Source organism: Rhinopithecus bieti, unplaced genomic scaffold (genome assembly GCF_001698545.2).
Source record: "Rhinopithecus bieti isolate Rb0 unplaced genomic scaffold, ASM169854v2 scaffold_74225, whole genome shotgun sequence".
Taxonomy (NCBI): domain Eukaryota; kingdom Metazoa; phylum Chordata; class Mammalia; order Primates; family Cercopithecidae; genus Rhinopithecus; species Rhinopithecus bieti.
Window position 1 is genome coordinate 545101 of NW_016827667.1, and position 23602 is coordinate 568702.

Below are 23602 nucleotides of genomic sequence, written 5' to 3' on the forward strand. Positions count from 1 at the left end.
AAAAAAAAAAAAAAAAAAAAAAAAAAAAAAAAAAAAAAAATCCATAGCCAAATGAAATTTAAGAGTTTAATTGAGCAAAGTACTATTGGTAAATTGGGCAGCCTTCTGAGCCAGAGTAGGCTCAGAGATTTATGGACAGAACAAGGAAAGTGATGTACAGAAAATGGAAGCGAGGGACAGAAACAGCCAGATTGGTTACAGCTCAGTGTTTGCCTTATTTGAAGAGGGTTTGAACAGTTGGCCCCTTTTGATTGGCCAAAACTTGGTGTTTGGCACAAGGGTAGGATTATAGGCTGTTTACACCTCCATTTAGGTGATAGCTCACCATGTACAGAGACACCTTTAGGTGAAACTTAAAATATGTAAGGAGGCTAAATTTGATTTAACGGAGCTGTAGCACTAACTGAGAGGGACTGTCTTTTTAAAATAAAAGTTAAATTTTCTGGGCACAGTGGTGCATACCTGTAATCCCAAAACTTTGGGAGGCTGAGGAAGGAGGATGGCTTGAGCCCAGAAGTTAGAGACCAGCCTCCGCAATATGGCAAGACCCCATCTGTACAAAAAATTTACAAAATTAGCCGGGTGTGGTGGCATGCACCTGTGGTCTCAACTACTCAGGAGGCTGAGGTGGGAGGATCACTTGAACCAGGGAGGTCGAGGCTGCAGTGAGCTGTGGTTGTGCCACGGTACTCCAGCCTGGGCAACAGAGCGAGACTGTCTCAAAAAAAATCATTTTTTTCTGCATAATGAATTAGTGGGCTTTTACTTAAATCATTAAAACTGAAGTTTATTCTGTAAATATATTATCTGTTTCAGTTATTACTGGCACACAAACCACCCCCAAAATGTAAAAGCCTAAAACAGAAACAGTCATTTATTTGCTCATGATTCTGTAACTTGGGCAGGGCTTGGCAGCGTCAGCTAGTCTCTGCTAAGGCAACTTGACTGAGGCTAAGGATGCAAGATGGCGTCACCCAGCTCCTCAGTTGGGGGCTGGCGTGGCTGGAAGACAGCAGGCCCTTCTCTTTTCCTTGAGAGTCTCTCATCCTCCAGGGCCTCGTTGTCTTCAGGTGGTATCTCTCTCACGCAGCACAGACAAACTTCTTTATATCACAGCTGGCTCTAAAAGGGAAAAACAAAGCTACGAGATTTCGTAAGGCCTGCAAGTCACAGGGCCCCACTTCTGCTGGGTCCAACTGGTCAAAGCAAGTCCCAGATTCAAAGACACCTTCTAGTGGGAGAAGCAGCACGTACACACAGGAATGGGAGGCGCTGTCGGTGGCCACATGTGTAGACAATCCAGCACTCCTACCTACAGAAACTGCCAGACCACTTCCACAAGGCAGTCAGTGTTCCTCTTCTAGTAGTGGTGTAAGAACTGAATATTCTCATCAAATCATCCACTCCTTAAAGCAATGAATGGTATTTGTGATGTGGCAAATAGGAATGGAGCCTGTGGCACAGAGCTTCTCTTCCCAAAGTTTGCAATGGGAAAGTGAACTACACTGCCTAAGAAAAGAGTGAGCTACATGGCCTAAGAATACAGCTACACAGACTTGGCCGGGCACGGTGGCTTATGCCTGTAATCCCAACACTCTGGAAGGCCAAGGCGGGTGGATCACTTGAGGTCAGGAGCTCAAGACCAGCCTGGACAACACGGTGAAACCCTGTCTCCACCAAAAAATAAAAAAAATAACCAGACATGGTGGTGGGCGCCTGGGTGACAGAGCGAGACTCCATCTTGAAAAGAAAAGAAAATAAAAGAAAAGAAAAGAAAAGAAAAGAAAAGAAGGAAAGGAAAGGAAAGGAAAGGAAAGGAAGGGAAAAAAAAAGGAAAGGAAAGGAAAGGGAAAAAGAGAAGAGAAGAGAAGAGAAGAGAAGAGAAGAGAAGAGAAGAGAAGAGAAGAGGTGAACTCCCCTTAGGGCCGGCAGTATAGAGTTAGAAAACAGTCTCATTTGCAAATACTTTGCAGGAAGGCAGCTCAAAATAAGGAAAGGGCCTAAGATTGGCAGTCAAGAGACCTGAGGTCTGGAGCTGGCCTTGTGTCTATGAACAAACCAAGGCCAAATCTCTGGGCCTCAGTTTGCTACATATAAGGAGAAGGGTTTTTGTTTTGTTTTGTTTTGTTTTGAGACAGTCTTGTTCTGTCGCCAGGCTGGAGTGCAGTGGCGCGATCTCAGCTCACTGCAACCTCCACCTCCCAGATTCAAGTGATTCTCCTGCCTCAGCCTCCCAAGTAGCTGGGACTACAGGTACGTGCTACCACACCCAGCTTATTTTTGTGTTTTTAGTAGACATGGGGTTTCACCATGTTGGCCAGGATGGTCTCAATCTCTTGACCTCATGATCCACCCACCTTGGCCTCTCAAAGTGCTGGGATTACAGGCATGAGTCACTGCGCCTGGCCAAGTTGTTTTTTAAAATTTATTTTTTTAGACACTATGTTGCCCAGGCTGGTCTTGAACTCCTGACCTCAAGCAGTCCTCCTACCTTGGCCTCTCAAAGTGTTGGGACTACAAGCGTTAAGCCACGGTGCCCAGCCAGGGGAAGGGTTTTAGCTGGGTCTCCTCGGACAGCTCTGACACTGTCTGCCTATGCAAATACTGAACTTCATCCAGGGAACGGTTGGCTCTGTACACTCTGCCCCAGAGAAGTTCTTGGGGATCACTGAGGGTCTGAACAGGTGAAGGACAGATGAAGGCAGAGCTGGAGGAGGGAACCACATGGCAGTGTGCAGGGTGGCCTGGAGTTCCATCATGAAGCTGGCACAGAGCCCAGACCAAGGGCAGCAGTGGGAACAGACAAGAGATGGATGTGAGTGATTACCATGGAAGACTGTCATCAAATATGGTATGTGGAGGTCATCACGGTGTGTCTCTCTCTTCATTATGGAAGCATCCCATATTCACTGAAGGGATCTTGAAAAATATTTTTAAAACGAGAAAGAAGAAATGTTATCCTATAGACTCACCATTCAAATACCATCACTTTCACTACTTTGATGGAATACCTTGTAGTCTTTCTTCTCTTCATACGTAGTTTTCTTTTAGTATGTAAGAAGCAGCATAAGGTAGTATTTGGAAAGTACGGCTTTTAATGTCAGAAAGACTTCAGATACAATCCTGGCTCTGTCACTTTTTAAAAAAATCATTTCAACTTTTATTTGATTTATTTATTTTTGGGACAGGGTCTAGTTCTTTCACCCAGGCTGGAGTGCAGTGGCATGATCATAGCTCACTGTAGCCTTGACCTCCCCAGCTCAAGCAATCCCCCCACCTCAACCTCCTGAATAGCTGGTCCTATAGGCATATGCCACTATGCCTGGCTATATTTTTGTTTTGTTTTGTTTTGTTTTATAGAGACGGGGTCTTGCCATGTTGCCTAGGCTGGTCTTGAACTCCTGGGCTCAAGCAATCCTCCAGCCTCGGCCTCCCAAAGTGCCTGGATCACAGACATGAGCCATTGCGCCTGGCCTCAACTTTTATTTTAGATTCAGTGGGTATATGTGCAGGTTTCTTACATGGGTATAGGGTTTGGGGTACAGATGAGCCTGTCACCCAGGTAGTGAGCATATTACCTAAAAGGTTGTTTTTCAGCCCACGTTCCCCATGCTCCCCTCCCTCCCTCTCTCTTCTGGTAGTCCTCAGTGTCTATTGTTCCATCATTATGTCCATGTGTAGTCAATGCTTAGCTCCCATTTATAAGTGAGAACATGTAGTATTTGGTTTTCTGTTCCTGCCTTAATTTGCTTAGGATAATGGCCTCCAGCTGCATTCGTATTGCTGGCAAGGACGTGATTTTGTTCATTTTATGACTGCATAGTATTCCGTGGGATGTATGAAGTACATTATCTTTATCCAATCCATCATTGATGGGCATCTAGGTAGATTCCATGTCTTTGCTATTGTGAGTAGTGCTGTGATGAACGTACAAGTTCATGTGTCTTTTTGGAAAAACAATATATGTTCCTTTGGTTATATACCCAGTGATAGGATTGCTGAGTTGAATGGTAGTTCTAAGTTTCTGAGAAATCTCCAAGTTGCTTTCCACAGTGGCTGAACTGCTTTACATTCCCACCAACAATGTATAAGCGTTCCCTTTTCTCTGCATCCTCACCAGCATGTGTTGTTGTTGTTGTCATTTCAAGTAACATTTATTGAGAACTCTTGGTGTCAAATGCCTTATCTGCATTCACTCATTTAATCCTCATAAAAAACCCTATGAAGCCCCACTTCCCATTCAAGGAGACTAAGGCACAGAAAGATCAAATAACTTGCATAAGGCCACACGAATAGTAAGTGGCAGATGCAAGAGCTAAACCCAGTAGTCTGAGTCTGAAGCTCACAAGTTTAACTTCTCTACAACCTGTCACCACTCTTCATTCACTACCTGACCTTGATGGAGTCAGTGAACCTTTCTGCAAAGTGGAAACAATTCCCAGAGTTGTCCTGAGCATTAGCAATCCTATGTCAAGTGCCTGGAGGAAACACAGTGGGCATCTCAACAAATGGTGGCTGCTCACCACTTGAAAGTGAGTTACCCCACCCTGGCTAACACGGAGAAACCCCGTCTCTACTAAAAATACGAAAAATTAGCCGGGCATGGTGGCGGGTGCCTGTAGTCCCAGCTATTCAGGAGGCTGAGGCAGGAGAATGGTGTGAACCCAGGAGGCGGAGCTTGCAGTGAGTCGAGATCGCGCCACTGCACTCCAGCCCGGGCGACACAGTGAGACTCCGTCCCCACCAACAAAAAAAAAAAAAGAAAAGAAAGTGAGTTACGGGTTCAAGCAAGTTGAATCTGAGGTGAGGGCAGAACTTCCAGATGAAGTCAGAATTGCAAGGGCCATAAAGTCCAGGGTTTAAGCACTGAAGCCATGGGGTTGCCCTGCCTGGGCTCCAATCCCTACTCTGCCACTTTACTGTTGAATGACCTGACAAATCAGTTTACCTGTCTTGAGCCTGTTTGCTCATTTGTAGAATGGGACTAAAAATAGTACCTCCCTAGATTTGTTTTGAGTATAGGGTAATGTATGGGCAGTGCTTAGGAACAGAGTTTGGGCATTGTCAGTGCTGAATTCATGTTGGTTTTTATAATGGTGTGTATAATGGATGTAATGATAAATTTATGGTAATGTAATATTACCATAAGGTAATATTCCCCTGTATTAAGATTCCTGAGGTTGGGCGCAGTGGCTCACGCCTATAATCCCAGCACTTTGGGAGGCTGAGGCAGGTGGATCACCTGAGGTCAGGAGTTCAAGACCAGCCTGAAAATACAAAAATTAGCTGGGTATGGTGGTGCACACCTGTAAGCCCAGCTACTTGGGAGGCTGAGGCAGAATCACCTGAATCTGGAAGGTGGAGGTTGCAGTGAGCCAAGATCGTGCCATTGCACTCCAGCCTGGGTGATAGAGCGAGACTCTGTCTCAAAAAAAAAAGGAAAAGATTCTTGAATGTGTTAGCCATAAGGGGAAATCAAATCACAAAACTCTTCCCAGTGGCTGCACAATCATTTTCTTCATTCCCAGCATACCATCATTGTTCTATATCCACCAGTGTGCCAGGGTCTGTGGATAAACCCTAAAAATCCAGAGAAGGGGAGACAGGCCCCAGATTCCCACCCCAACACGCATCATGTGAGCAGCTGGAGGATGTCACAGTTCAGCAAAATCCAAGGGTTGGCCACAGGATCTGCTAGGCAAAGCTGCTGGATGAGAAACTGGGAAGATGTTCCCATTGAGTTGGGGGTTGTTAAGCCATCAGGAAAAGGTTTGGAATCTCTATTGTAAGAGAGCATGCTATGTGATTCCTTCCTCCAGCCCTGCCTTCATCTGTTTTTCACCTGTTCAGACCCTTGCCGTGTAAAGAATGGTCTCTTAAGAGTTATTTACTCAGGAGGAGCAATAAGCTTGGCTTCAAGGAGTCCACGGTTTCGTGAAGGGCAATAACTCAGCTACTTGGTGAACTGGAGAACCTCCAGACTTCCGAGGATGACATTTCCCTGGAAGAAAGTGGCCAGCAGCGTCCCCTTTGTGAAAGAGAGGAAGCCTGGGCCCCAGGGAAAGGGGCAACAGTCCAATGAGCCATAGCAGGGAATAGACCGAACTGCACATACAAGATGAGGAGGGGCCTAGAACAGGGAAGCCCCGTGGAGCACGCAAGGCAGCCTGGACGCGGGGAATCACCTCCGTTTCTCACCCTGACAGCAGGGAGGGTTTCCCAGAGCTGACAGTGAGGCAGACATCCCGGATCCCAGTTATCACAGGTGCAGCCACGCAACTTTTGTGTTTCCTTCCCGCCACGAAATGGAAATGATTTCCCGAGGGCCGGAAAGATCATTTGCATTGGGTCTCAGGTCTGGGGCTGGGAATGCAGGCCCCGGCCGGAAAGGAAGGCGGGAGGCCGCCGCCCCAGAGGCCGGACCCTGTCGTTCGGGCCGCGTCCCCTCCGGCCTGGGGATGCGCTTCTGGCGCGGGGCTCCCTCGCGAGGCTAGACTGGATGGAGCTCGATAGCCCCTACGGGGCTGGCTGCAGGGGAGGCGCCCGGGCTGCGGGGCCGCGGGGCGGGCCGGGCCTGGCCTGGCCTGGCCTGGAGCTCCGCGCTGGAGGCGGCCGCCGCTCACCGGGCGTGGGCGGGGCCNTCATTTGCATTGGGTCTCAGGTCTGGGGCTGGGAATGCAGGCCCCGGCCGGAAAGGAAGGCGGGAGGCCGCCGCCCCAGAGGCCGGACCCTGTCGTTCGGGCCGCGTCCCCTCCGGCCTGGGGATGCGCTTCTGGCGCGGGGCTCCCTCGCGAGGCTAGACTGGATGGAGCTCGATAGCCCCTACGGGGGCTGGCTGCAGGGGAGGCGCCCGGGCTGCGGGGCCGCGGGGCGGGCCGGGCCTGGCCTGGCCTGGCCTGGAGCTCCGCGCTGGAGGCGGCCGCCGCTCACCGGGCGTGGGCGGGGCCGGCAGCGCAGAGGTGAATGTCGGCCCCGCCCCGACGGCGCTGACTCAGTTTCACCAGAAACCAGGGGGAGAAGGCGGCCGAACCCCAGCTCTCCGAGCACCGGGGCGGAAGCCGCGGTCCCAGACGCGCAGGAAGCCGGGACCGGAACCTCGGCTGACCTGGCCCCACCCAACTCACCTGCGCAGGTAACCGGGGCCCGGCGCGCGAGGCCCAGGCGCAGGCGGAGCGGGCTGGAGCATGTCCGTCCCTTTGTTCTGCGCTCTTGCGTGTGTCCGGGTACGTGAGCTCCCTAGCGGTCCGCCTGTCCGTCCGTCTGGCTGCCGGGTCCCTGGAGGGCGCGTGGGAGGGCAGGGGCCGTGCTCCTTCTTCGCTCCTGGGGTGCTCCGGTCCCTCCTCCCCTCCACTTCCTCCTGGCCGGCCCGCCTCCTCCGAAGTCTCCCCGGCTGATCAGACGTGTCTTCTCCTCTGTCCCCTCCCTTCTCTCAGGTCACCAGCACCCTCGGAACCCAGAGGCCCGCGCTCTGAAGGTGATCCCCCTGGAGAGGAAGGCGATGGCCCCTGCGAGGACTATGACCGGCACCCGCCTCGCCCCGGCCCGCATCCCTGCCGTCGCCTTGTGGCTTCTGTGCGCTCTCGGCCTCCAGGGCACCCAGGCGGGGCCGCCGCCCGCGCCCCCTGGGTTGCCCGCGGGAGCTGACTGCCTGAACCGCTTTACCGCCGGGGTGCCTGCCTTCGTGCTGGACACCAATGCCTCGGTCAGCAACGGAGCCACCTTCCTAGAGTCCCCCAGCGTGCGCCGGGGCTGGGACTGTGTGCGCGCCTGCTGCACCACCCAGAACTGCAACTTAGCGCTGGTGGAGCTGCAGCCCGACGGCGGGGAGGACGCCATCGCCGCCTGCTTCCTCATCAACTGCCTCTATGAGCAGAACTTCGTGTGCAAGTTCGCGCCCAGGGAGGGCTTCATCAACTACCTCACGAGGGAAGTATACCGCTCCTACCGCCAGCTGCAGAGCCAGGGCTTTGGAGGTGAGGAGGGTGTCAGGTGAATGAGTTTGGAGAGACTCGGAAAAGGGACTGGTTGTGGGGTCCTAGGGGAGGCGAACATCAGAGAGGAGTTAAGGAGAGTCCACTTCTTTTTTCTTTGCCTTTTTTTTTCTTTTTTCTTTTTTTTTTTTTCTGAGGCGGAGTCTGGCTCTTGTCACCCAGGCTGGAGTGCAATGGCACGATCTCTGGTTGCTCACTGCAGCCTCCGTCTCCCGTGTTCCAGTGATTCTCCTGTCTCAGCCTCCTGAGTAGCTAGAACTATAGGCACTGGCCACCAGGCCCGGCTAATTTTTTTTTTTTTTATTTGGTAGAGCAGGGGTTTCACCATGTTGGCCAGGCTGGTCTTGAACTCCTGACCTCAGGTGATCCACCCACCTTGGCCTCCCAAAGTGCTGGGATTACTTCTACCTGAAGTCTTCCTTAGAAGTAGGCAGTACAAACAGTAAACAAATGAAAGGGGACATGAGTAGGGAGGGCAGGGCCCAGGCTCTGTCTCCTGAACTCAGGATATTCAAAGGTGATGGGCTGGTGCTCACAGGGAGGCCTTTGGCTCTGGGCTGTGTGTACTGGAGGGGAGAGGCAGTCCCCAGGACTCCTGACCTATGACACTGATAGGCTGATTGAAGGAGTGAGCTGTCTGGATGGTCTGGTGACTAGAAAGGCACCTTGGCCAAGCACTGGTCTGGGTACACTGATGCCCTGTCAGGTGAGCCTGGCCATAGTCTCCTCCACTGGCTGGACTTGGGACTGCTTAGCATCTCTCTACCCCCTAGGAATGGATTGGCCTTTTGGTGGTCCAGGAAGACTGCCAGATCCGAGACTAGAAAATAAGCCCAGTCTGTGGTTGATCCAAAGGGAGAGGAGTGATGTTGTAGGCACAGAAGCCTAGAGGCTCTGGGGTGGGGGATGAGGAGGGTTGTGGAGTGAGTCAGCCTGTTGGTATGTATACCTAGTAGGGAAGGGATGTTAGCTGTCCAAGCAGGTGTGTGTGCTTGTGCATGAGCCAGACAGGGCTCTCCCTGCTTAGAATCTGGTAGCTCAAGCCTTGTTTACTTCCATGGATAAGGGCAAAGTGAAGGCCAGGGCTCCTCCTCTTTCTTCCCGGGGCTGAACTGTCTGCTGGGATCAGGGCCAGTCCAGAGCCTTGGTTCCCCATTCTCTCTACCTGGGGTTCTGACCAGGTGGGACTCCACGGCAGGGGAGGGTCACCTCTCATAAGCTCCGTGAGCACTTTACAGCTTACTGATTGCTGTGCCACACATCCTCTCACTCAGGCCTCATCACAACAACTTCCAAAAAGGGTGCTACTAGCAGTCATCCCACTTTTTAGATTAGGAAACTGAGACTCCCATGTTAAAGAATTTGCCCAGGGTAACACTGCCCGGAAATGGGGGCCTGGGATTCACCACAGGGGAGACCTCCAAAAGTCCCGTGCTGTTTTCACACAAGATCTCTCTGGTAAAACCTAGCATTCTGACCCATCATAGCCCAGTGGATAACAGAGCCAGAGATTGGGGAGTTCGGGGGCCAGAACTGGACTGGGGCCACATCTGGGGGTGGTCTCCATTCTGGAAAGTGGAGAAAGGGCTTTTCTCCGCAGCCTTTTCCTGGGCTAGTCACTCTGCCAGGCTAAGGGTCCTCTTTTCTCCCTATCCTTCCAGTGCTCTCCTGGGTCTCTGAGGAGAGGTGACATGGGGATTCCTGGGGATGGGAGGGGGACATATCTGAAGGCCAGGCTGGGCCACCAAGTCCCACTGGACCAGGGCTGCAGCCTGTTCCACAAGGAAGAAGCAGAAAGTGTAGGCGGTGATGACTCTTATTGACTGAGTTGCCCCTGCCCTTCCTCCGTCACAGAGGCCCCATGGGAGTCCCTCTCCAGGGCCAGAGTGTGAAATTCTGGAGTCTGGTGAGGGAGCTGAGCTGGACTGTGGCCCCATGGTCTTGAGACCAGCCATCCTCATCTGGAAACCCCCAGGACCTGCCTGTTTGCCACAAGAGAGGGTGGAGTGGGGATTTCCTGGTATAGTGAGGGAGGCAGGTAGGGCTTGGACTGAGTATGAGCTCCAGGCCATTCTAGGCCATTCTTAGAGTACTGCAGTGCTTTGGGAAGTGGGAAAAGCTGTGTGTGTGTGTCAAGGGGTTTATTCTTAGCTGGGTCCAGTTAGAGAGGTTGGAGGTGGGTAATGACAGGGTAGAGTCATTAAGGGCTAGGGTGGATGAGGCAGGTTGGGTGGGTCACGGGCACTGAGAGCTTCCAAACCTTTGATTCCCCTATTGCATAGATAAATGCTCCCCAGAATGGGTTTGTTTGTTCCTCTTTCTGCCTGTGGCCAGGCCAGGCCAGTACAGATTCCTGCAGCTGGAGGCCGAGCAGCTTGCACTTCCTCCTCTCCTCTTCTCTTCCCCCACCTCTCCTCCTCCCTAGTCCTAGGAAGAAGTGGCTTAGGAGGCGGAGTCTGCACTTCCCTGAGGTCCTGAGACCTGGTAACTAACTGGGGGAGGGGCTGGTTTTATTGCCACTCTAGCCCTTTGCTCTCTTGGGGGTGGGAAGAAGGGAGTGGTAAGGCAAGGTACCTGCTCCTTGGTCCTGGGGGCTGGGGCTTGGAGAGGACTGAGTTGTGTGGGGGTGAGATTCAGCCTCTGATTCAGCTCAAAGTCTGATGCATCACTCTGCATGCTACTTCCACTCTGGGGGCCTAGTGGGGCTAGCCTGTCTGCTAGACAGACTGCTAAGTAGTCTGTCTTCTTTCTACAAAATGCAAGGATGGAGGACTGGGCTCCTCCCAGCTCACTACTCCCTTGGCATGTGCTCTCAGGGTGCTCTCCTGCTTGTCAACCAAGCCCCTGGGCTGGGAGGTTGCCTCCAGACAGCCACTTTTCGTTCCTGCTCATTCCTGTCTTATTTCCCCTAATCCCTGGAACCCAGTTCTCTTTCTATTATTTTTGTAGGCCTCTGAAACATTCAACATGTTTCTTCCTGAAATCTCTCCCTTCTCATCCCTTTTGCTGTCATTGTGCATCCTGGTCTTCTCAGCCCCAGGACCACCTTCTGTGAGTCCTCCATTGGCTCTGCTTTCTCTGCCTCACCAAAGAGGAATCCCTGTGGCTCAGCCTCCTACCAGCTTATCTCTTTACCTTCCTATGTTCTTATCTCTTTACCTTCTCTTCTTTCTTTGCATTCACTCTAACACTTGAAAAAACTCTCTAGAGCGCCTCTGTGGAGGGTAGTTGGGCAATATCTATCGAACCTAAATGCACACAGCCCTGGACACAATTCCACTTGTAGGAATTCATCTTGCAGCTGTACCTATACACGGATAAAACAACTTGCCAGCTAGTTAGTCCCTGTAGTATTGTTTATAATAACGAAGAATTGGAAACAATCGCATTGTCTGTCAACACATCCTATAATTGAATACTGTGATGTTGTTTTCATAATAATAATAAACCCTAAGGCAGCATGGTTTAGTTCTTAGGACAGAAAGAAAGAAAATCTAAATCAGGAAACTGGTAGGGACTGGTTAAATAAATTATAAATTGTGGTACATTTATACAATGAATATGATACAGCAACAACAAAAGGAAACTCTTCATGTGTTGCTAGGGAACGATTTCCAATATATATGAAGGGCAAAACAAGATGAAGAACTCACATGCCTGTAAATTCAAATAGTGTCTCTGATATTCTCTCTCTCACATACACACACACACACACACACAGGTAAAAATGGATACCTTTGGGGTAATAAACCTGATGGAGAAGGTTCCTTCTTAAGGAGAAGAGGTAACTTAATTTTCACTAGCCTTTTGTACCTTTTGGTTTTGCTTTTCTGATTTTTTTTTTTTTTTGAAATGGGGTCTTACTCTGTCAGCCAGGCTGTAATTCAGTAGTGTAACCACAGCTCGCTGTAGCCTTGACCTCATAGGCTCAAGCAATCCTCCCAGCCTCATCTTCCTGAATAGCTAAGTAGCCACCGCACCTAGCTAATTTTTTATTTTGTAAATACGAGGTCTCACTATGTTGCCTAGGCTAGTCTCAAACTCCTTGGCTCAAGCCATCCTTCTGCCTCAGCTTCCCAAAGTGCTGGGATTACAGGTATGAGCCACCACACCCAGCCACCTTTTGAATTTTATATCATACATGTATTACCTAAACTAGAAAAGCAAAATTTAAAAACCCAAGATTATAAAAGCAATTAAAATCACACCTCTGAGCGGGTGGATAACCTATAGAATTACGTTTTGGAGACAGCATTCGCTGTGGAGCATTCGCTTGGTTCAAATCCCAGATCTGCCTTTAGAAACTGAATGACTCTGAGGAAGCCATTTAATCTTTCTGGTGTCAACTTTCTCATCTGAAAAGAGGTGAGAATGTAGGTGTGGCAGGCTGGTTATAAAGGTACATGATGGACTCCAGGGGACAATAAACTTTTTCTGTAAAGATCTAAATAGAAAATTATTAGGCTTTATGGGCCGTACGGTCCTACTTGTGACTACTCAGCTTTGCTGTTGTTACATGAAAGCAGCCATACACAACATGTAATGGGCAAGGCTGTGTTCCAATCGATGGACACAAATTTGAATTTCATGTACTTTTCACACATCATAAAAAAGGATTCTCCTTTTGTTTTTTCATCCATTTCAAAATATAAGAGATGGTGGGCTGGATTTGGCCTGCAGGCTAGTGCCAACCCCAGGTATAGCTGATGCAGGTAGAGTCCCTGGCATGCTGCCCAGCATATACTCAGCCAGCGCCTCTATTTCCAAGCCATGCCTATCCCTCATTGTCTGCTGGTTCTGGGTGGCTTGCCTTCTCCCAAATTTAACTTCGCTGTGACTTAACCCATATGTTCCCTCTAAATCTGGTTTCCCTTCTGCCTGTGTCCTGGCTTTTTCTTCCCAGTTCCCAGAGACTCGCAGGGGAGAAGCCAGAAGCATCAGCCCAGCGTTGTTTCTCACATCCTTGTCTCCATTCCCTTGACTGCTCTGGCATTCAGGCCACTCCTGTTCTATCCGCCCTGGACCACTGCATTGGTCTACTTGCCAGCCTCCTCGTGCCACAGAATATTTCCAAACGAATGGGAAAACAGCTGCCGCCCAGAGCTCAGGAGTGCCCCTGCTGCCCACGCCTTTGGCCCCTCCCTTTGAACTCCTGGACCTCTGTCATGTATCTAGGAGGTCAATGTCTGGTGCAGCCGTGGCCTCCAGGACTCTGCGCCACTGCTCACGGCCAGTGTCTGTCCCCTTTCTGTACCACTAGTTGTTTAATATTTGAATGTTACTCCTGCTGTGTCCAAACACCCTGGCCTGGCATCCAGGGTGCTTTCAGGTGAACTCAAGCCCAGCCTTTCTCCTTACTGTCCACCGAACTGGCCTTGCAAATTCCTAACTCCTTGCTTTGCTTTGGTTTCTCATGAGTTCTACCATTTTCTTTTCTTTTCTTTTCTTTTCTTTTCTTTTTTAGATGGAGCCTCGCTCTGTCGCCAGGCTGGAGTGCAGGGGCACGATCTCGTCTCACTACAGCCTCCGCCTCCTGGGTTCAAGCGATTCTCCTGCCTCAGTCTCCTGAGTAGCTAGGATTACAGGCACGTGCCACCATACCTGGCTAATTTTTTGTATTTTTAGTAGAGAGGGGGTTTCACCGTGTTAGCCAGGATGGTCTTGATCTCCTGATGTTGTGTCTGCCTGCCTTGGCCGCCTAAAGTGCTGGGATTACAGGCGTGAGCCACCGCGCCCAGCTGTGTTCTACCATTTTCAACAACACTCTACATTCTCCCAACAACCCAACAAGAACAAAAACAAAAAAAATCAAAAAATCCTTTCTCCCTCCTCCAGAAAGCCTTCCCTTATCCCCTTAGCCTGCTGTGGCCTCCTTTCTCTGAATGTCCACTGCCTTGTTTTGTCCACACGTTGCTTCATGTCGTGGGGTCTTATCTGCCCAACTGGACTAATCCCCTGAAGGGCAATGTATTAATTTCTTAGAGCTGCTGTAACAAATGACTACGAACTGGTTGACTTAAAACAACAGAAATTTGCTGGGCGCAGTGGCTCACGTCTGTAATCCCAGCACTTTGGGAGGCTGAGGCGGGTGGAACACAAGGTCAGGAGATCGAAACCATCCTGGCTAATACGGTGAAACCCCATCTCTACTAAAAATGCAAAACCAAAAAAAATTAGCCAGGCGTGGTGGTGGGTGCCTGTAGCTACTTGGGAGGCTGAGGCAGGAGAATGGCGTGAACCCAGGAGGCGGAGCTTGCAGTGAGCCCAGATCGCATCACTGCACTCCAGCCTGGGCAACAAAGCGAGACTCTGTCTCAAAAAAACAAAAAACAAAAACAAAAACAAACAAAATAGCAACAGAAATTTGGCCAGGTGCAGTGGCTCATGCCTGTAATCCCAGCACTTTGGGAGGTTGAAGCAGAAGGATCACTTGGGGTCAGGAGTTCAAGATCAGCCAGGCCAATGTGGTAAAACCCCATCTCTACTAAAAATACAAAAATTAGCCAGGCATGTTGGTGCACACCTGTAATCCCAGCTACTCAGGAGGCTGAGGCAGGAGAATTGCTTGAACCCTGGAGGCGGAGGTTGCAGTGAGCCAAAATTGTGCTACTGTACTCCAGCCTGGATGAGAGTGAGACTCCATCTCAAAAAAAAAAAAAAAAAAAAAAAAATTCTCGCACAGTTCTGGGGGCCAGAAGCCGCAAGTCAAGGTGTCAGCAGGGCTGCGCTCCCTCCAAAGACCCTAGGGGAGAATCCTTCCTTGTCTTTTCCAGCTTCTGGTGGCCCCAGGCATACCTTGGCTGTGGCTGCATCACTCTAGTCTCTGCCTCTGTCTCCGCGTGGCCCTTCTCTTCCTTCACTCTGTCTTCTCTTCTGTTTCTTATGAGGATACTTTGTCATTGGATTTGGGGTCTCACCAGCTCATCCGGGATGATCTCATCTGGAGATCCTAATCACTTCTGCAAAGACCCTCTTCCCACATCAGACCACGGTTATGGTCCCAGGGGTTAGATGTGAACATATCTTTGAGGGGCCGCTATTCAGCCCCTACAGGTAGGGATCCTGCACTGTGCTTGTCACCCTCCCTCATCCCTGACCCTGAGGTGGGGAAACCTCAGACAGGCACTGTCAAGTCAAGGAAGGGCGTGGCTCCCGGGGCCCCTTGGAACTGGAAGCCGAGTCTGTCTGAGGTGTTTCTATTGTAGAAAATAGAAACAAGCCCATCCCCTCACGAGTGTGTGTGTGTGTGTGTGTGTCTGTGTGTTTACTCACTAAGATCAGATGGCAATTTGTTCAGTAATTTCCTTCAGAAAGAGGGTTTTACAGCTGGGCGTGGTGATTGCACCTTTAGTCCCAGCTACTTACGAGGCTGAGGCAGGAGGATTGCTTGAGTTTGAGGCTATAATGGCCATGATCGAGTCTGTGAATAGTCACTGTGCTCCGGCCTAGGAAACACAGCAAGACCCTATCTCTAAAAAAAAAGGAAAGAAAGTGGGTTACAACATAAAAATATCTTCAGTGTACCAAAAACATGCTGTCTCTGAATAGAGATCAAGAAGCTGGTTCTGCTGCGGGCTACCACCTGCACCCCATGCAGGCTGCAGAGTCCCCGTTTGGTCTAGGTGGGGTCCATACTGTCACCACCCCGCTTTGCTCCTAGGAGAAGCCTGGTCCATCTAGTGAGAATTGACCTTATCTCACTTTCTCCCCCCACCAGGGTCTGGAATCCCCAAGACCTGGGCGGGCATAGACTTGAAGGTACAACCCCAGGAACCCCTGGTGCTGAAAGATGTGGAAAACACAGACTGGCGCCTACTGCAGGGTGACACGGATGTCAGGGTAGAGGTGAGACATTGGGCTGACTCTCCAACCCCGGCCCCTGCCTGCCAGCCTTCTGGGAGTCCCTTTCTGGGGCCCTAGGCCAACCAGTGACCCCGGATGGGATGGAGTGGAGAGAGGCTGAAGATGCATTTAATCCAAGTCCCCCTGGCCTCGCCAGGGGTGTGGGTGTGTGTCTGGCCGAGCCTGGGGCAGCCCAAGGCATCAGGGGGTGCCCAAGCCTGATGGCCACTCCTGTGTGCAGAGGAAAGACCCAAACCAGGTGGAGCTGTGGGGACTCAAGGAAGGCACCTACCTGTTCCAGCTGACAGTGACTAGCTCAGACCACCCAGAGGACACGGCCAACGTCACAGTCACTGTGCTGTCCACCAAGCAGACAGAAGGTGAGGGAGGGGTGAGGAGGCAGCACCTGGAGCCCCCGCTCTGCGGATTGGCTGCACGGTCCCCTCATGAGCTCTCCCCCGTAGACTACTGCCTCGCATCCAACAAGGTGGGCCGCTGCCGGGGCTCCTTCCCACGCTGGTACTATGACCCCACGGAGCAGATCTGCAAGAGTTTCGTTTATGGAGGCTGCTTGGGCAACAAGAACAACTACCTTCGGGAAGAAGAGTGCATTCTAGCCTGTCGAGGTGTGCAAGGTGGGCCTTTGAGAGGCAGCTCTGGGGCTCAGGCGACTTTCCCCCAGGGTGAGTGGTCTCTCTTCTGTGGCCAGGGTGGTGGGTGGTGAGAGTTCTCCCTTGCCCACCCACCCCAATCATCTTATCCCCACTGGAGCCTGGTCATGCCTCCTCTCACTTCTCTGTTCTCTCTCCCAGGCCCCTCCATGGAAAGGCACCATCCAGGTGGGCTTTACTCCCCTCCCCATCCCCCATCCCCTCCACGTCTCCAGCCCATATCATCCCCATGCCCCTGAGCAGCCTGCCTTTGCCCAAGCCGTTCCTCCCCTCAGAGTTTATGGAAGGACCACAAACATCCCTCCCCTTCCAGCCCAGCATCCTCCTGTGAGGATCCGCCCAGTCTGCGGGGAGAGGAGTGGGATTGGTGGAAAGGGAATGGGGGATGGGCTGTGTCTGGGCAGAGAGGCCCAGGTAGAAGATGAACCCTGGGCACTTGTTCTTTGCTTGAGCCTGACCTCCCCTCCACCCGTCCCGCCCCCACCCAGTGTGCTCTGGCACCTGTCAGCCCACCCAGTTCCGCTGCAGCAATGGCTGCTGCATCGACAGTTTCCTGGAGTGTGATGACACCCCCAACTGCCCCGACGCCTCCGATGAGGCCACCTGTGAAAATGTGAGGCCGGGGATAGAGGGGTTGGGCAGCAGACAGGGAGGTCCTGACAGCCTTGCCCTGAAACCCTGGGAGACCCTTGTTGGGGCTAAGCCTCTGACCTTTCATCTCTGCAGACACGAGTGGCTTTGATGAGCTCCAGCGCATCTATTTCCCCAGTGACAAAGGTGAGATCCTCCCCAGGTGCCCTGGATCAGGGCAGACTCTGACACTGCCATCCTCACTATTTCCATCTAGCAGTGCCTGAGGGGCCTGCTGGGCGTACGGGCCTGTGGGCACAAAGAGCTGGGGTGGGCTCCCAGTTCTCCAGATGCTCAGCTTCTTCCCTGGCTGGCTCTTGGGCTCTCTTCTGTGGCTCTGTGTTTTCCAGGCATCAGTCATTCTCCGAACACCTTCATAATTTCAGCCATGCCCACAGCATATTGCTCAGATCTTATTTACTTAATCAGTTATTTTTTAAATGTAATATATTAAAAAGGAACTTTCACATCACTACCATAAATGGGAAGCCACTATTACTTGCCAAACATTAAAAAACAACAAAAATAAACATAAGAAAACAAAAGTTTTAGCTTGCCAGGCGCGGTGACTCACGCCTATAATCCCAGCACTTTGAGAGGCCGAGGCTGGCAGATTGCTTGAGCTCAGGAGTTCAAGACCAGCCTGGGCAACATGGCAAAACCCCATCTCTACAAAAAATAGAAAAATTAGCCGGGTGTGGTTATGCGTTCCTGGACTCCCAGCGACTCAGGAGGCTGAGGTAGGAGGATCACTTGAACCTGGGAGGTGGAGACTGCAGTCAGTTGAGATGGCACCACTGCACCTCAGCCTGGGCAACAGAGTGAGACCCTGTCTCAAAATAATAAATAATAATAGTAAGCTCTAGCTGGATGCTGTTGCCTGCCAAGGCTCAGACCCTGAGGCCCATCCTCTTTGGTAAGAAAGGTAAATCAGCCAGGCGTGGTGGCTTACACCTGGAATCCCAGCTACTAGGGAGGCTGAGGTGGGAGGATCGCTTGGCCTAGGAGTTTGAAGTCAATCTGGGCAACGTAGCAAGACCCTGTCTAAAAAAATGAGGTAAACCACCCAGTGTTGGAAAACCGAGACTGTGAGCCAGTCAGAAAAGCTGAAGGAAAATTGAAATAACTATGAGTCAGCGTAGTTTACTTTTGTGTCTACAATTGTTGTCCAGGGTTCGTCTTCCCTTTTCTGGCACCACTGCAGCTGGGCCAGGTGTTGTGGGGCCTCTCAGGCCCTCCCTGAGCCGTGGTGGGTGGGGAGGTGCTGGGCAGCAGCCACGTGGAGCCTAGCAGAAGGTGGTAGGGAGGCCGTGGACTCGCTCACCGCAGCCTACGCCGTACCCCCCAGGGCACTGCGTGGACGTGCCAGACACAGGACTCTGCAAGGAGAGCATCCCGCGCTGGTATTACAACCCCTTCAACGAGCACTGTGCCCGCTTCACCTACGGCGGTTGTTATGGCAACAAGAACAACTTTGAGGAAGAGCAGCAGTGCCTCGAGTCCTGTGGCGGCATCTCCAGTGAGCGGGCCAGTGAGAGGGTGGGCATGTACGGGGGAAGGCTTAGCCAGTGGCCTCCACTGTGTCCCCAGGCCCGTGGGAGTCACCCCTCCATCCTCAGAGTGCCTAGAGTAGGGGTAGGCGAGGATGGCAGTGCGGGGTCTGGGGCACTGGGGAGCAGCCAAGTCTCTGAGCCCTTAGCGCTGACTGGTCTCTCCCCCTCATCATTCTGCAGAGAAGGATGTGTTTGGCCTGAGGCGGGAAAACCCCATTCCCAGCACAGGTAAGCCCTGGTCTGTCCTGTAACTGAGGTTGGCATGTAGGTATCAACTCACGGATCAACTCCATCGGATAGGTTGTGACAGCCCAACCTGTGTTGAGAAGGATGCCAAGGTGGCCTATAGAGACAGAGTACCGTAATCAAATAGGGATGCCTGCCACACATGAGGGAGGGAGTACAATAAAGTACTCCAGTGTCTGTCAGCAGCGTCCCAGGCTTCCCCCAAGCTAACTGCAAGGAATACAGTTTGAGCTGAGACCTGAGGCCCACCAGAGTTCCTCTGAGCTCCCGCACAGAGCTGTTCAGCTGCTCATATGTGAGAGGTCTGAGTCGGGTGCCCATGTCCTTCCACACCTGGCATCCATTTGATTTGGTCCCTTCCATAGAGTGGGGGTAGGTGTCAGAACCAGGCAGGCTATGGGAGCCCCTTATTCTACCCCTTCTTCCCCCAGGCTCTGCAGAGATGGCTGTCGCAGTGTTCCTGGTCATCTGCATTGTGGTGGTGGTAACCATCCTGACTTACTGCTTCTTTAAGAACCAGAGAAAGGACTTCCGCAGACACCGCCACAGCCACCACCCACCACCCACCCCTGCCAGCTCCACTGTCTCCACTGCTGAGGACACGGAGCACCTGGTCTATAACCACACCACCCGGCCCCTCTGAGCCTGGGTCTTGCCGGCTCTCAGCTGGCCCTGCTTCCTGCTTGCCAAGGCAGAGGGCTGGGCTGGGAAAAACTCTGGAACCAGACTCTTGCCTGTTTCCCAGGCCCACTGTGCCTCAGAGACCAGGGCTCCAGCCCCTCTTGGAGAAGTCTCAGCTAAGCTCAGATCCTGAGAAAGGGTTTGGAAGGAGCAGAAAACCCTTGGGCCAGAAGTACCAGACTAGATGGACCTGCCTGCATAGGAGTTTGGAGGAAGTTGGAGTTTTGTTTCCTCTGTTCAAAGCTGTCTGTCCCTACCCCATGGCGCTAGGAAGAGGTGTGGGGTGGTATCAGACCCTGGAGGCCCCAACCCCGTCCTCCAGAGCTCCTCTTCCACGCTGTGCGCCCAGGGCTGGGAGAAAGGACTTCCCTGTGTAGTTTGTGCTGTAAAGAGTTGCTTTTTGTTTATTTAATGCTGTGGCATGGGTGAAGAGGAGGGGAAGAGGCCTATTTGGCCTCTCCATCCTCTCTTCCTTTTCCCCCAAGATTGGGCTCCCTGCCCTTGATCAGCCCCAACCTGGCCTAGACCGGCAGACAGAGCCAGGAGAGGCTCAGCTGCATCCCGCAGCTCCCACCCCCAGGGTTCTCCAGCATCACAGTCCAGCCCTCCCACAGGGTAATAAAAGTGGTTTGTGGGGTTTCTGGCTCTGTTCTATGGGCCAGGAGGGAGACAGGGTTGCTGAGGGGTGATGGGACCATCCAGTTCAGCTGGTTCAGGCTTTGGCCACCCTGTTGAGCAGGTTTTCCCATCGTCTCTCTCGAAACTGGCCTGGCCGCTGAGGGTAGAGAGCAGTGCCAGGTTTGACCACCAGAGGGGAGGAGTGAGAGGGCCATGGGAGCCACGAGTGTGGGGAGGCTGCAGTGCTGCTGTGCTGCATTTCTTCCTGGTGTGATCCTTTCCACAAGCCGGCTGAGCTCTCCACAGTTCTGTTCATTTGGAGGTTGGGGTCAGGGGTGTACAGGCACCGTGGCTCCTACCTCCACCGGTTAGGGCCCAGGTGACTGGCTGCCTCCCTCCCCACAGAAGCCCTGGCTTCTGCGCTGGAGTGCAGCACCTGCTAACCAGGCTCTGAGCTCCTTCCCAGGAGCCTTTAGTGGAGACACTCCCCTCCAACCCACACCCCTGCATTTGTTCAAGCTACCTCTTGGTGCCCAAAAAAAAAAAAAAAAAAAAAAAAAAAAAAAAAAAAAAAAAAAAAAAAAATTGAGCTCACTTCCTCGTTTATTCAGTGAATTATATTGAGCTCCTCTGTGCCAGACACTGCCAGTCATTAGAAATTTGATACTTCCGAGAGAGGCACAGAGGAAGCACCATTTAAATGCTTTACGCATCTCAAGTTGCTGGCGCTGCACACAACCCTTGTGATGACAATACAATCGTCCCCATTTTACAGGTGAAGAAAGTAGTTCATTGAAGTCGCCTCCCCAAGGCCCTGGAGCTGGGATTGGGGGACGGGATCCCCAGAGTCTAGTCTTACAAAAGAGGTAGCAGGGTTGGGCTGGGGGGTCACTTAAAAGCAAATTTTAAGCAAGTACAACTGCCATGAATGTACATATATGAAGTTGTAAGTGTACAGCTCAATGAGTTTCCCCAATGACACACGCCTCTGAGGCAAGCACCCAGATCAAGAAGCAGAACCTTCTTAGCACACCGGAACAGGCCTTCTTTTGATGGGTAACACCTGGTTTTGCTCTCAACCTGGACCACCTCCCCATTTTGCACACCTCAGCCTAATCTCAAAACCTTCCCACAGAACCCCAGGCGGTGGACACTCCCTGCCTCACACCCCTGTGCCTGCTAACAACACCCTGAGCCCAGAGCACCTCTTACTTCCTTTACTGTCTGTCTTCCTGCCGGGTTGTGAGCTCCCAGAGCCGCAGGTGGTATCCAGCTATGTTTGGGTTCCCGGCACCCCATGCTCCCTCTGTGACCTTGGTAAATGGTAGTTTAGTAAATGTTGAGTAAGTGGCAGGGGGTGGGGCTCATCCCCATTGTTCCATTTCATAGGGCACGGTGTTTTCCCTTCTAACCCCCTACTCTGACACTCATCCATCCTTCCAGGCTCAAAATGGACTTGATCCCTACTGCGAACAACCCCCATTATCAGTTGGTTCTCAGACTCTACCCTAGTACGTAGAACAGAGATCAACACAGAACAAATACTTAACAAGGGTTTGTTGGCCTGAAGTGAACACCCTCTCAGGGAGGGATAGACATCAAGTGAGAGGATGCCAGGCAAAGTGCCGCCCCCAGTAACAGCTGCTTGCATGTGCAGAGGTAGTGCCTGAGGAGGTGGGAGCTCTTGGGGGTCACTAGGGGGCGCTGTGACTATGACTGGATGACATCTTCTCCTTCCTGCAAGGATGTGAGGGCTCAGTCGCAGGCAGGTGACAGGAGTGGAGCAATGAACGCTGAGACACAGCTCCTGCTCTCCTGGCGCTTACACTCTGGCGTGTAGGCCACAGGATTGCAGATATGGCGACAAAACAATCTGTTCCCCAAACTTCTCCTTGTCCCTGAGACTGCCCCAGCCATCCTCTGCTCTGTGCCCACCCACATGACTCAGAACTTTGATCCCTACCTCCATGCCCTGAACAGGCAGATTCCTCTACTTCAGAAGTCCCCACAGCCCTGGAAAGCTCCTACTTTATCCTGTGCTCCAGCTCACAAAGCTTTCTCTGGCTCTCCAGCCAAAGTTCATTGCTGCCCTCTCCACACACTCCTGCTCTACACGGCTCTGCTGCATGCATAAGCCCAAGCTAGTGTGTGTCCCCCTTTATCTAGACAAGACTCCTCAGGGCACTGACCAGGTCTTAGTTATCCTAGCATCTCCCAAACTGGGCCCTGCTTGTGGGTACCAGGTATCTGAAAAATGACTGCTGGAACAAAACAGAGGCCGGTCAAGAGGAAGAGATTAAGGTTAATAAGTGGCTTCGTGGAGAAAGCCTAACATCAGGTGAGTGACCCTGGGAGGTGGCTCACGCCTGTATTTCCAGCACTTTGGGAGGCCAAGGCAGGTGGATCATTTGAGGTCAGGAGTTTGAGACCAGCCTGCCCAACATGGTGAAACCCCGTCTCTACTAAAAATACAAAAATTCACTGGGTGTGGTGGCGCACACCTGTAATCCCAGCTACTTGGGAGGGTGAGGCAGGAGAATCGCTTGAACCCGGGAAGTGGAGGTTGTAGTGAACCAAGATGGCACCACTGCACTCCAGCCCAGGTGACAGAGTGAGACTCCATCTTAAAAAAACAAAATAAAGGCCGGGCGTGGTGGCTCAAGCCTGTAATCCCAGCACTTTGGGAGGCCGAGACGGGCGATACAAAAATTCACTGGGTGTGGTGGCGCACACCTGTAATCCCAGCTACTTGGGAGGGTGAGGCAGGAGAATCGCTTGAACCCGGGAAGTGGAGGTTGTAGTGAACCAAGATGGCACCACTGCACTCCAGCCCAGGTGACAGAGTGAGACTCCATCTTAAAAAAACAAAATAAAGGCCGGGCGTGGTGGCTCAAGCCTGTAATCCCAGCACTTTGGGAGGCCGAGACGGGCGGATCACGAGGTCAGGAGATTGAGACCATCCTGGCTAACACGGTGAAACCCCGTCTCTACTAAAAAATACAAAAAACTAGCCGGGCGAGGTGGCGGCGCCTGTAGTCCCAGCTACTCGGGAGGCTGAGGCAGGAGAATGGCCTAAACCCGGGAGGCGGAGCTTACAGTGAGCTGAGATCCGGCCACTGCACTCCAGCCCCGGCGGCAGAGTGAGACTCCGTCTCAAAAAAATAAATAAATAAATAAATAAAATAAAATAAAAAATAAAAACTAGGTGAACAGGGGTCTCCAAGAGATTCTTGCACACGTATGTACACAGCATATTCACAATAGCTAAAACATGGAATCAACCTAAGTGCCTATCAACAGATGAATGGATAAGCAAAATGGAGTGCACACAATATACACGGTGGAATACTATTCAGCCTTGAAAAGGACG

General features: G+C 51.8%; 1 protein-coding gene and 1 long non-coding RNA gene across 9 annotated transcripts; one reads left to right on the forward strand and one right to left on the reverse strand.

The window, feature by feature from the left end:
• Positions 1 to 691: 691 nt before the first annotated feature.
• Positions 692 to 7215, reverse strand: LOC108523428 (uncharacterized). The gene is made up of 3 exons (XR_001883807.1): positions 7125 to 7215; positions 2828 to 2919; positions 692 to 1122 (listed from the first exon to the last, which is right to left on the reverse strand). It is a non-coding gene; the product is annotated as an uncharacterized LOC108523428 (long non-coding RNA).
• SPINT1 (serine peptidase inhibitor, Kunitz type 1) lies at positions 6969 to 20249 on the forward strand. 8 transcript variants are annotated; one of them, XM_017864050.1, is made up of 11 exons: positions 6969 to 7132; positions 7434 to 7973; positions 15709 to 15836; positions 16075 to 16213; positions 16298 to 16516; positions 16646 to 16672; positions 16993 to 17117; positions 17231 to 17281; positions 18483 to 18653; positions 18868 to 18915; positions 19365 to 20249. In XM_017864050.1, exons 2-10 carry the CDS (start codon positions 7499 to 7501, stop codon positions 18886 to 18888), a joined length of 1356 nt encoding a protein of 451 aa, XP_017719539.1. In that variant the 5' UTR covers positions 6969 to 7132; positions 7434 to 7498; the 3' UTR covers positions 18889 to 18915; positions 19365 to 20249. The 8 variants fall into 8 exon arrangements, with proteins under 8 accessions (XP_017719539.1, XP_017719540.1, XP_017719536.1 ...); XM_017864051.1 differs by having other exon boundaries at positions 16298 to 16468; XM_017864053.1 differs by having other exon boundaries at positions 6975 to 7223; positions 16993 to 17116; positions 17229 to 17281.
• Positions 20250 to 23602: the final 3353 nt, after the last annotated feature.

What these genes read in the sequence shown, in the direction of transcription:
- SPINT1 (XM_017864053.1), top strand. Translation starts at nt 7,499, where the DNA reads ATGGCCCCTGCGAGGACTATGACCGGCACCCGCCTCGCCCCGGCCCGC. An exon ending in GCAGAGCCAGGGCTTTGGAG is followed by an intron (nt 7,974 to 15,708) that starts GTGAGGAGGGTG and finishes TCCCCCCACCAG; the next exon opens with GGTCTGGAATCCCCAAGACC. An exon ending in GTCCTGTGGCGGCATCTCCA is followed by an intron (nt 18,654 to 18,867) that starts GTGAGCGGGCCA and finishes ATCATTCTGCAG; the next exon opens with AGAAGGATGTGTTTGGCCTG.